At 39.4% G+C, this 13,761-nt stretch overlaps 1 protein-coding gene across 1 annotated transcript in view; it reads left to right on the top strand.

Annotated features, from left to right (window-relative positions):
* dnah10 (dynein axonemal heavy chain 10) overlaps positions 1-13,761 on the top strand; it is a 281,471-nt gene that overhangs the window by 95,318 nt on the left and 172,392 nt on the right. Inside the window, exons 20-21 of the mRNA XM_063073994.1 lie at positions 851-1,330; positions 8,643-8,801. Of these exons, the coding sequence (XP_062930064.1) occupies positions 851-1,330; positions 8,643-8,801 (639 nt within the window). The remainder of the gene's footprint in view (positions 1-850; positions 1,331-8,642; positions 8,802-13,761) is intronic.

The raw sequence follows: 13,761 nt of genomic DNA, 5'->3' as shown, positions 1-13,761 counted from the left end.
GGAAATAACACCAACTTAACTGGGGGATTGGAGATTTGGCCTCTTCTCTCCTGCTCTGACCTGGCTAGCTGTGGGAACGGTCACTGTTGTGCTTCCTGAAATGTGTAATTTGGGCCCTAGTGATCTGCTGTTTTAACTGAAACAGGGTGTTTAAAGAGGATTTCAAATTCCTTTTAAGTCAGGAAATGCAAGAACACTCCTCCAGGCCCGCAAGAACCCTCGTGCCTCTCCTACCTGGGCTCAAAACGAAGATGCTCCATTCTGTGAGGGCGTTTCCCTGGTGGGTGAATCTAGAACTAGGGTATGTGGTCTCAGGTAGACGACATTTAAAACTTTGGAATGGGGAGACTGAGGAGAGACTTAACTGTACTGCAGCAAATTATGGGACACTTGGTAAGTGTAAACAGATGGAGTCTGTATCCGAGCTGGGGTTCCCAATCATTCAGCAAGGGGTCCATAGACTCCAGTTTGGAAACCCCTGGTCTAGAGGGTACAGGAGCTACCAAAAGGGAAGTGGAGGCAGCAATCTAAACATTTCAGCAGTAATTGGCCTTGAAGAGCTCTGATTTAGCATTCCTAACCTAGTGCTAATAACTTGAGAGGAGGCTGGGTGATTTTCTTTCGAACAGCACAGACATGGTAAGTCCCTGTCCTATCTTAAAATGTGTACCAATGGAAGTTTATTAACCTGAAATGTGAACTCTGTTTCTATCTCCATGATGCAATCTGACCTGCTGTTGGTATTTCAAATCTCCCCCCCCAAATGCATTAAAGTAACAGATGATTTGCTTGTTATAGTTGCCTACATTTTTAACTCTGCCTAAACTTCTCTCTATTTCATGTGTTACAGCGGTTTGTCCGGTGGATGCATAGGTCCTGCATTGAATGCTCTCCACAATATATTGAAGGAGATGATGAGCCAGTCATCTTTAGCTTCTGCAATGACATCTCTCAGCATCCACAGATTATAGAGCTAGCTGTTTCCACAGGCCAGAACCTACAAAAACTTCTTGGTTCTTTGGGCAAGTTTCTGAATAGCTGGAAGAAATACCGAACGTTGTGGAAGATGGACAGGTCTATCGTTGTGGAGAAGTTTGCAGCAAGAAATCCTTCCTGTGTTAGTTATGACGAGAAGCTGCAGTTCTACACCAGAATCAATGAGGAAGTGGCACATCAGCCACTTGTGAAAGATGAGCAATGCATTCGGCTGCAGCTGAGGCCCTTGGCATTTAGTATCCAAGAAAATGCAAATGCGTGGGTGCAATCACTTGGGAATTGTCTGAATGAATCTGCCAAAAGGGAATTATATAGTCTAAGGCATGAACTTGAGGTAATCCTTCATGCATTGTTGAGATTAATAACGAGAAGCAGGAGTCGGTCATTTGGCTCTTGTGCTTGCACCACTGTTCAGTAAGATTATGACTGATCTTTAGTTCCACTTTGCTGCATCACCTCATATCCGGTGATCCCTTCATATCTATCAAAGTCTGTCTTAAAATACTGTTTTTGAGCCTCTGCTGTCGTCATGTAAACATTTACTATCCTCTGGTTGAAAACACTTATTTTTCCTCCCTACAGAATGGCTGATTCCTTTTTTCCCCCCTGAGGTTGTTCCCCCTTGTTCTAGACACCCCAGTCATGCCAATCATCAAAACTACATTGATCCTTTCAGAGTTTGGACTCGGAATGCTCAATCTCTCCTCATGTGGCAAACTCTAGAATCAGGGCAACATAAAAGATTGCAGGTGCTGGAATCTGGAAAAAAAATAAGCTGCTGGCAGAACTTATCAGGTCAAGAGGTATGCGTGGAGTGAAATGGATGGCCAATATTCGGGTTGACATCCCTTCTATTCCCTCAGATGCTGCTTAACCCACTAAGTTTTCCCAGTTGTTTATTTTAAATGCAGGAATCTGCCTGGAGAACTTACATTTCATTCCTTCTATAACAAGTGTATTCTTGTTTAGGTGGAGACAACAGATGATATTTCAATTGTAGTCTCATTGCCCACATCTGCAGGAAGAGAGACAGAGTTAATGTTTCAGGCCAAAGAGCCTTTGTCAGAGCTGAGGAAGAGACAGAGGAGGTTTGCAGGGAGATTGGGACAGGGGTGTGTCTCTAATTAGGTAAAATCAATGTGACTGTGGGGATAAGCTATAAACAAGGTTATATGGTCAGTGAGTCAATGGGGGCAGTTAGAGAGTTACAACATATATAGATGAAAGACTGTTGGAGAGAAGGAGGAAAGTAACAAACTGAGCTGATATCATTGATACAGGATGAGAAAATCAGGTCAACTGAAGCTGTAGAGTTCAATATCAAGTTCAGATGGCCGCAATTTAACCAGGCAAAGGATGCAAGCTTGCATCAGATCTCTTAGTAACAGCGCAGGAGGTTAATAGATCAGAATGGGAGTGGGTTGTAACATTAAAATGGCAGGTTGCAGGTTACAGGATTGAACACAGATACTCTGCAAAGACATCACCCAATCTGCATTTGGTTTCTTGAGGTGCAAGAGACCACATTGTGAACACCATTTCCCTTTCTACACAAAACGGTCTTTCCAGGTTGGAGCTGTGACTGGATGAACTCTGGATCATTCAGGAGGCTGAGGGGGTGGTAGATATAACATATAGAGAGGTAGTTACACCCAAGGTGCAGGACACAGGAGACTACATGACAGTCAGGAAGGGGAAAGGGGTTAAGGAGCCAGTGTAGAGTACCCCTGGGACAACCCCACTCAACAACAGGAGTACTACTTTGGATATTGTTGGGGGCATAACCTACCAGAGGAAAGTAACACTGGTCAGGTTTCTGGTACTGAGTCTGACTCTGTAGCGCAGAAGGGAAGGTGGGGAAAAAGACAAGCTGTGGTGATAGGGGATTTATTAGTTAGGGGAACAGAAAGGAGGTTCTGTGGACACGAATGATTCCTGAATGGTATGTTGCCTCCTGTGTGCCAGGGTCCAAGACATCTCGGATCGGGTTTTCAGCATTCTTAAGTGTGAGGGTGAGCAGCCAGAGGTTCTGGCCCATGTAAGTACCAGTGACATAGGTAGGAAGAGTGTCGAGGTTCTGCAAAGTGAGTTCAGGGAATTAGGTGCTAAGTTAAAGGGCAGGACCATCAGGATTGTGATCTCAGGATTGCTACTCGTGCCACATGCTATGAGGCCAGGAATAGAAAGATCATTCAGTTTAACATGTAGGTAGGGAGTTAGTGTAGGAGGGAAGGCATCAGATTTTTGGATCATTATTCTCTCTACCAGAGAAGGTGGGACCTCTACAGGAGAAACAATTTGCACCTGAACCGGAGGGGGAGGTTTCAAATGCTGCGCAGAGGAGGAGGAGGGGGAGAGTTTAAATGAGAGATGCAGCGGGGTTGGGAACCCGAGTGCCAGAACATATAGTGGAGAAGTTATGGAGACAGGTGTTGTTAAGGCCTCAGACAGTAAAGAATTAAAAGGTTGAGCATGATGTGACTCATATCCTGAGCTGTGTATATTTCAATGCAAGAAGTATCGTAGAAAAGGCAGTTAAGCTCAGGGCATGGATCAACACACGATATTGTAGCCATTAGTGAGACTCGGTTGCAGGAGGGTCTGGAATGGCATCTGAATATTCTGGGGTTCCATTGTTTTAGACCAACAGAGCAGGAGGATTAAAGGGGGAGTGGTGGTGTTACTAGTCAGGGAAAATGTCATGACAGTGCACAGTCGGGGCAGACTGGAGAACTTGTCTAGTGAGATGTTATGGGTGGAACTGAGAAATAAGAAAGGCATGACCAGGTTAATGGGGCTATACTACAGACCACCCGGTAGTCCATGGGATTTAGTGGAACAAATTTGTAGAGAGAGCACAGACTGTTGCAAGAAACATAAGGTGGTTATAGTAGGTGATTTTAACTTTTCACATATTGTCTGGGAACCCCATACTGTAAAAGGACTATATGGGATAGAATTTGTCATATGTGTTCAGAAAAGTTTCCTTCATCAGTACATAGAAGTCCCAACGAAAGAGCATGTGTTACTTGATCTGTTGTTAGGGAATGAGACAGGGCAGGTGGCAGAAGCTTGTATCCAGTGACCATTAGTTTCAAAGTAAATATGCAAAAAGATAAGTCTGGTCTGCGGCTTGAGATTCTAAATTGGAAAAAGGCCAATTTTGATAGTATCAGAAAGGAATTGCAAGTGTGGATTGGAACAGGCTGTTTTCTGACGAAGGAGTACTTGGTAAGTGGGAGGCCTTCAAAAGTGAAATTTTGAGAGCACAAAGCTTGTGTGTGCCTGTCAGAATAAATGGTAAAGATAACAAGTTTAGGGTACCTTGGTTTTCAAGAGCTATTGAAGCCCTGGTTCAGAAAATAATGAGGTATATACCAACGTGTATAGGCAGGTCGGCAAAATGAGGTACTTATGGATTATAAGAAATGCAAGGGAACATTAAAGAAAGAAATCAGGATGGCTAAAAGAAGGCATGAGGTTGCACTAGCAGACAAGGTAAAGCAGAATCGTAAGGGATTCTACAGATACTGTATTTTAAAAGCAAAAGGATTACAAGAGACAAAATTGGTCCTCTGGAAGATCAGAGCAGTAATCTATGCTCAGAGCCAATGAGATGGGGGAGATAGACGTAGAAACATAGAAATCCTACAGTACAATACAGTCCTTTCCGCCCACAAAGCTGAGCCAAACATGTCCTTACCTTAGAAATTACCTAGGGTTACCCATAGCCCTCTGTTTTTCTAAGCTCCATGTACCTATCCAGGAGTCTCTTAAAAGACCCTATCATTTCCGCCTCCACCACCGTCGCTGGCAGCCCATTCCATGCTCTGACCACTCTCTGCATAAAAAAAACTTAACCCTGACATCTCCTCTGTACCTACTTCCAATTACTCTCATGCTAGCCTTTTCAGCCCTGGGAAAAAGCCTCTGACTATCCACATGATCAATGCCTCACATCATCTTATACACCTCTATCAGGTCACCTCTCATACTCCGTCACTCCAAGGAAAAAAGGCCAAATTACTCATCCTATTCTCCCCAAATGCTCCCCAATCCAGGCAATATCCTTGTAAATCCCCTCTGCACTTTTTCTATGGTTTCCATATCCTTCCTGTAGTGAGGCGACCAGAACTGAATACAGTACTCCAAGTGGAGTCTGACCAGGGTCCTAAACAGCTGCAACATTACCTCTTGGCTCCTAAACTCAATCCCACGATTGATGAAGACCAATGCACTGTATGCTTTCTTAACCACATAGTCAACCTGCGCAGTAGCTTTGAGTGTCCTATGGACTCTGACCCTAAGATCCCTCTGATCCTCCACACTGCCAAGAGTCTTACCATTAATACTATATTCTGCCATCATATTTGACCTACCAAAATGAACCACCTCACACTTATCTGGGTTGAACTCCATCTGCCACTTCTCAGCCCAGTTTTACATCCTATCAATGTCCTCCTGTAACCTCTGACAGCCCTCCACACTATCCACAACACCCTCAACCTTTGTGTCATCAGCAAATTTACTAACCCATCCCTCCTCTTCCCCATCCAGGTCATTTATAAAAATCATGAAGAGTAGGGGTCCTAGAAAAGATCCCTGAGGCACACCACTGGTCACCAACCTCCATGCAGAATATGACCCGTCTACAACCACTCTTTGCCTTCTGTGGGCAAGCCAGTTCTGGATCCACAAAGCAATGTCCCCTTGGATCCCATGCCTCCTTACTTTCTCAATAAGCCTGGCATGGGATACCTTATCCATTCAAGATCAAAATCTTGAATGGATTTTTTGCATCTCTATTTACTTGAGAAATGGACACAGAGTCTATAGAAGTGAGGCAAAGCAGCAGCGAGATCATGGATTTTATACCGATTACAGAGGAGGAGTAGTTTGAATTCTTGAGGCAAAATAGACTGGATAAATCTTCAGGGCCTGACAAAGTGTTCCCTCAGGCCCTATGGGAGGCAAATGTAGAAATTGCAGGTGCCCTAGCAAAGATATTTAAATAATCTTTGGCGATGGGTGAGCTACCGGAGGATTAAAAGATGGCTAATTTTGTTCTGCTGTTTAAGAAAGGCTCTAAAAATAAATCAGGAAATTATAAACTGGTGAGTTTGACATCAGTAGTAGGGAAGTTTTTGGAAGGTATTCTAAGGGACTGGATATATGAATATTTGGATAGACTTGAACTGTGATTAGGGATAGTCAGGGCGCATTCGTGTGTAGGACTTGTCTAACCAATCTTATAGAGTTTTTCGAGGAAGTTACCAAGAAAGTTGATGAAGGCAAGGCAGTGGATATTGCCTACACGGACTTCAGCAAGGCATTTGACAAGGTCCTGCATCAGCAGGCTGGTCAAGAAGGTTCAGTCGCTTGGCATTCAAAATGAGGTAGTAAATTGGATTAGACATTCTGACTGGAGGCCTTTGACTAGTAGAGTGCAGGAGGGGTTGGGGCTGGGTCCACTTTTGTTTGTCATCTGTATCAATGATCTGGATGATAATGTGATTAACTGGATCAGCAAATTTGAGGATAACATCAAGATTGGGGCTGTAGTGGACTGTGAGGAAAACTATTGGGTCTACAATAGGATCTGGACCAGCTGCAAAGATGGGCTTAAAAATGGTAGATGGAATTTAATGCAGACAAGTGCAAGGTGTTGCACTTTGGTAGGATCAACTAGGGTAAGTCTTCCACAGTGAATGGTAGGGCACTGAGGAGTGCAGTAGAACAAAAGGATCTGGGAATACTGATCCATAATTCATTGAAAGTGGCTGCACAGGTTGATAGGGTTGTAAGAAAGCTTTTGGCACATTAGCCTTCATAAGTCAAAGTATTGAGTACAGGAGTTGGGATGTTATATTGAAGTTGTATAAGATGTTGGTGAGGCCTAATTTGGAGATTTGTGTGCAATTTTGGTCACCTGTCCACAGGAAAAATGTAAGCAAGGTTGTAAGATTACAGAGAAAATTTACAAGGATCTTGCCAGGTCTGGAGGACTTGAGTTATAAGGAAAGATTGAATAGTTTAGGACTTTGTTCCTTTAAATGTAGGAGATTGAGAGGAGATTTGATAGAGGTAAATAACATTATGTGGGGTATAGATAGAGTAAACACAAACATGCTTTCTCCACTGAGGTTGGGTGGGACTACAATTAGGAGTCATGGGTTAAGGGTGAATGAAAAATTTAAGGGAAATATGAGGGGAAACTTCTTCACTCAGAGGGTTATGAGAGTGTGGAATGAGCTGTCACCACAAGCGGTACATGCTAGCTCAATTTCAACATTTAAAAGAAGTTTGGAAAGGTACATGGATGGTAGGGGTATGGAGGGCTATGGTCGCAGTGCAGGTAAATGGGAGTAGGCAGATTAAGTGGCTTGGCATGGACTAGATGGGCCATAATATCTCTCTGCTTGGTGTGGTGGTTTTGTTTGGAAGTGGGGAATTTTTAGCTGCTGTTAAAGATGCCAATATATCAATGATTTGGAATTGATGACTTTGTTGCAAAGTTTGCAGGCGATATGAAGATAGGTGGGGGGGCAGGTAGTTTTGAGGAAGTAGAGAGGCTACAGAAGGACTTAAACAGATTAGTAGAATGGGCAAAGAAATTGCAGATGGAATATAGTGTCAGGAAGAGTATTGTCATGCACTTCAGTAGAAGAAATGAAAGGGTTGACTATTTTCTAAATGGAGAGAAAATGCAAAAAACTAGGGCGCAAAGGGAATTTGGAGAACTTGTGCAGGATTTCCTAAAGGTTAATTTGCAGGTTGAGTCCGTGATGAGGAAGACAAATGCAATTTTAGCATTTATTTCGAGAGGACTAGAATGTAAAAGCAAGGGTGTAATGTTGAGACTTATAAAGTGCTGGTGAGCAGATTTGGGCCCCTTATCTTAGAATGGATGTGCTGAAACTGGAGAGGGTTCAAAAGAGGTTCAGGAAAATGATTCCAGGATTGAATGGCTTGTCATATGAATAGTGTTTGATGGCTCTGAGCTTGTGTTCACTAGGGTTCAGAAGAATGAGGGGTGACCTAATTGAAAGCTATTGAATGGTGAAAGGCCTTGATTGTGGATGTGGAGAGGATGTTTCCAATTGTGGGAGAGTCTAAGATCAGAGGACACAGCCTCAGAATAGATAGGGACATCCTTTTAGAATGAAGATAAGGAGGAATTTCTTTAGTCAGAGAGTGGTGAATCTGTGGAATTCTTTGCCACAGGCAACAGTCGAGGCCAAGTCTTTATGTATATTTAAGGCAGAGGTTGATAGATTCTTGATTGGTCAGGGCATGAAGGGATACGGGGAGAAGGCAGGAGATTGAGGTTGGGAGGAAAGATAGATCAGCCATGACGAAATGGTGGAGCAGACTCGATGAGCCAAATGACCAAATTCTGCTCCTATATCTTATTGTTTTATGCGTGTGAGACAATTGTTGTTAGTACTACAGCTTACCATATCTTTGAACCTCTCCAAAGCCCTTTATGCACAGTGAATGATCTGAGGCACATCTGTTGCATATGTTATGTTGGTAACTTTTTCTAGTTCTTTTGATGTCACTTTAATAAATTGTAATGACATTACGTTTTATATATAATTTATATATTTTTAAATTTATGTGATTTCTTCTTCTGCTGTTGGCAGGAGCTTTCAGTTTCTTTGCAGACAGTTCCAGACACTCTGGAGAACCTCAAGTTTGTCCTCAGGACAATTGCCCAAATTCGAGCCATGTCCTTAACTGTGGAGCTACGGTTACAGGACACCCAGGAGCGATATCGCACTCTTGCCATGTATAATATTCATGTAAGTTCAAGTTTCACCTGTTGAAAACACTCGACCTCCATTTTCTTCATTCATTTGCCATTACAGTCCTTATTAATTAAATAAAGTTGAATTCAGCACAAACTAGATTTCAAATTCCCAGTGTTTTCATTGTTGATCACAATAAACGGACAAGTTCTGCCCTTCACTGTGAAAGTGCTTGACTGTGGGGAGTCCTGAAAGCAGAATTTTTCCATTGAGTCACACAATCATGGGTAAAGGCCCTTCAACCTGCCTCTTTCTTTCTTTTTTTTTAAATCTTTTTATTGAGTAAGTATACAAAAAAGGTAAGCCATATAAACATTAATACAATGTTAAAGTATAATAAAATTCCAAAAGATAACAATACCAAAAAGAAAATACTACAAACAATGTAATTTAAGCATAAGAAACCAAGATAACATAATAGTATACTAGATTTTATATATATCAATGGAAAAAAAAGAAAAAAAACCCCCCCAAAAAAAAACCCACCGTGCAACTAACTAAAAGCAAAGCAAAGCAATGGGCTAACTTGAAACCAAACAGAGTTAAACTTAAAATCACGTCCTCAATCCCGACCTCCATTAAAACAGTGAAAAAAAAACAAGAAGGGTAAATATTACATTAAATGAAAATATCGAATAAAAGGTCCCCAAATCTGTTCAAATTTAAATGAAGAATCATAAAGGTTACTTCTAATTTTCTCCAGATTCAAACATAAAATCGTCTGAGAAAACCAAAAAAAGGTAGTTGGAGCATTAAGCTCTTTCCAATGTTGTAAAATACATCTTTTCGCCATTAAAGTAAGAAATGCAATCATTCTACGGGCTGAAGGGGAAAGATTACTAGAAATTTTAGGTAGTCCAAAGATAGCAGTAATAGGGTGAGGAGAGATATCTATATTTAATACCTTAGAAATAATATTGAAAATATCTCTCCAAAAAGTTTCCAAAGTAGGGCAAGACCAAAACATATGAGTTAAAGAGGCTATCTGCCCCGAACATCTATCACAGAAAGGATTAATATGCGAGTAAAAACGCGCTAACTTATCTTTGGACATATGTGCTCTATGAACCACTTTAAATTGAATTAGGGAATGTTTAGCACAAATAGAGGAAGTATTAACTAATTGTAAAATCTGCCCCCAATCATCCACAGAAATGGTAAGCCCCAATTCCTGTTCCCAATCTACCCTAATCTTATCAAATGGAGCTTTCCTAAGTTTCATAATAATATTATAAATCATAGCCGATGCACCTTTCTGACATGGATTAAGGTTAATTATCGAATCTAAAATATATATAGGAGGAAGCATTGGAAAGGAAGAAAGTATAGTACTTAGGAAATTTCTAACTTGTAAATATCTAAAAAAATGTATTCTTGATAAGTTATATTTATTAGATAATTGTTCAAAAGACATAAGGGAACCATCTAAAAATAAATCCAAAAACCGTGAAATACCCTTAGTCTTCCAAGTTTGAAAAGCGCGATCCGTAAAAGAGGGAGGAAAAAATATGTTACCTAAAATAGGAATCGCTAACCCGAATTGATTAAGATCAAAAAATTTTCTGAATTGAAACCAAATGCGCAAAGCATATTTAACTATCGGGTTAGAGACCTGCTTAAGGCGTTTCGAATCAAAAGGAAGAGAGGAACCTAAAATAGAACCAAGTGTATAACCCTGAACAGATTGTAATTCCAATGCTACCCATTTAGGAATAGATAGTATGTCCCGGTCAAGTAACCAAAATTTCATATGTCGAATATTAATAGCCCAATAATAAAATCTAAAGTTAGGTAATGCTAAACCTCCATCTCTCTTAGCTTTCTGTAAATGTATTTTACCCAGTCTCGGATTCTTATTCTGCCAAATAAATGAAGAAATTTTAGAGTCAACTTTATCAAAAAAAGATTTAGGAACGAAAATTGGTAATGCCTGAAACACATATAAAAATTTTGGCAAAAAAAACATCTTAACTGCATTAATACGACCAATCAAAGTTAAATATAAGGGAAACCATTTAGATGAAAGTTGAGTAATATGGTCTATTAATGGTAAAAAGTTAGTCTTAAATAAATCTTTATGTTTACAAGTAATTTTAATCCCAAGATATGAAAAGTAATTATTAATCAATTTAAATGGAAATTTATAATATAAGGGAAGATGTTTATTAATCGGAAAAAGTTCACTCTTACTAAGATTTAATTTATAACCTGAGAAAAGACCAAATTGTGCTAATAACTCTAAAACAGCAGGAATGGATCTCTCAGGATTAGAAATATATAAAAGTAAATCATCAGCATAGAGTGATAATTTATGGGACTTTAATCCCCGAGTTATCCCAGTAATATTTGAAGATTCTCGAATAGCAGTTGCAAGAGGTTCTAATGCAATATCAAATAATAGGGGACTAAGAGGACAGCCTTGTCGAGTACCACGAAAGAGAGGAAAAAAAGGTGAGTTTAAGGAGTTAGTACGAACCGAGGCTACAGGGGAGTGATATAACAGTTTAATCCAGGATATAAATTTCAAGCTAAAATTAAACATTTCAAGCACCTTAAATAAATAAGGCCATTCTACTCTATCAAAAGCTTTCTCGGCATCTAAAGAAATAACACACTCAGGAACATTTTGTGAGGGAGTATAAACGATATTTAACAATGTACGAATATTATAAAAAGAGTAACGACCTTTAATAAAACCCGTTTGGTCTTCCGAAATAATAGAAGGAAGTACTTTTTCTAGTCTATTTGCTAATAACTTAGAAAAAACTTTAGAATCAACATTTAATAAAGATATTGGTCTATAAGATGCACATTGAGCAGGGTCTTTATCCTTCTTTAGTATTAAAGAAATTGATGCTCTATTAAAAGATTCCGGAAGTTTACCAAGTTTCAAAGAAGCCTCAAAAACCTTATAGAGCCAAGGAATCAATAAAGAAGCAAAACATTTATAAAATTCAACGGTAAACCCATCAGGGCCAGGAGCTTTCCCCAGATTCACAGAAAAAATAACATTCTTAATCTCATCCATTGTAATGGAAGTATCCAATAAAGAAGACATATCCTGTGAAATCTGAGGGAAGTCTAACTTATCTAAAAAATCATTCATATATTTAGAATCTCGAGGAGACTCTGATTGATATAAAGAAGAATAAAAATCACAAAAGGTTTGATTAATCCCCACATGATCCAATATCAATCGATCATTTTGGTTATAAATCTGATTGATTTGAGATTTAACATAATTAGATTTCAATTGATTAGCCAGCAGCTTGCCAATTTTATCACTGTGAACATAAAAATCACTTCTTGTTTTCTTTAATTGGTTTACAATCGAGGACGAGAGTAGTAAACTGTGTTCCATTTGAAGTTCAGTTCTTTGTTTGTATAGCTCCTCAGAAGGAGCCATAACATATTTCTTATCAATTTCTTTAATCTTGTCCACAATTGCCATCTCCTCCTGCTTCTGTTTCTTCCTCAAAGCAACGGAATACGAAATAATCTGACCCCGAATATAGGCTTTAAAAGTGTCCCAAAGAGTGTTAACCGAAATATCTTCTGTATGGTTAATTGTAAAAAAAAGCTCAATCTGTTCATTCATAAAATTAACAAAGTCCGAGTCCTGAAGCAACAGCGAATTAAAACGCCATTGTCTATTGTTTGGTATATTGGCCATAATTTTAATAGAAAGCTTAAGTGGAGCATGATCCGAAATGGTTATAGAATCATAATCACATTTAATCACTGAAGGAATGAGATGAGAATCAATGAAAAAATAATCAATTCTTGAATAGGAATGATGAACATGTGAAAAGAAGGAAAAATCTTTTTCCTGAGGATGCAGAAAACGCCAAATGTCCGTCGACCCAGAATCAGAAAGGAAAAAATTAATCAAATTTGCAGATTTATTAGGTAAAGTCCGTAAAGGAGCCGAACGGTCCAAAGCTGGAGATAAACAGGTATTAAGATCTCCGCCCCAAATCAATGAAAACTCGTTCAAATTCGGAAACTGATCAAACAATGATTTATAAAATTCCGGACAATCCATATTAGGAGCATAAACATTAACCAAAACTACTTTTTTATTAAATAGTAAACCACTAACCAATAAAAATCTACCATTCGGATCAGAGATAATATCCTGTTGTATAAAAGTAACTGAGGAGTCTATAAAAATAGAGACGCCTCGAATCTTAGCATTGGAGTTCGAATGAAATTGTTGTTCCTTCCAGAATTTGAAAAAACGTAGTCTGTCCCCCCTCCGTACATGGGTCTCTTGTAAAAATAAAATTTGTGCTTTAAGTCTCCGGAACACTTTAAAAACTTTTTTCCTTTTAATAGGATGATTAAGACCATTAGTATTCCAGGAGACAAAATTAATAATAGACTCCATAAATCCTAAAGTCAACCCATAACAAGGAGGATTGACAATAGGCGCGACCCACAAACCCGGAGAGGAAACAGAACATACAAAAGATACCGGGGAAAAGGACGCAACCAATACTTCAATAATGTATATAGCCCAAAGAGAAACAAACTAAAACGTGAAGCCCCTCCCACCACCCCCCACCCCAAGACCCCAAGGCGAAATCTAAAGCAGACCCGCCAGAAAGAAGCAAGCGCTAAAACTACCCCCATGACTTCCGGTATACGCTCCCTAAAAAAAAGGTATAAATATGAAAAGGATCAGCTAATTGTAAAACAGTAAAAAAATAAGTAAAAAAAAGTTAGCTCAATTAAAATACACACAGAACAGAACAAAAGCCGGAAAGTATATATTAAAAAAAAACCACAATAAACCTCAAACTCATGAATAGACACAGCAACAAAAAAAAATAGAATTATTAACATAAAATGATTATAAAAAGCAAAACAGAATAAAATTTAAAAAAAACTACAAAATTTAAGGCCGCACAGGAAATACGTAAGATGACAAAAGGGAAGTAACCACCCAGAA

This window comes from Mobula hypostoma, chromosome 21, assembly GCF_963921235.1.
Source record: "Mobula hypostoma chromosome 21, sMobHyp1.1, whole genome shotgun sequence".
NCBI lineage: Eukaryota > Metazoa > Chordata > Chondrichthyes > Myliobatiformes > Myliobatidae > Mobula > Mobula hypostoma.
The sequence above is the reverse complement of the archived record's forward strand: the minus strand, read 5'-3'. Positions and strand labels throughout refer to the sequence as shown.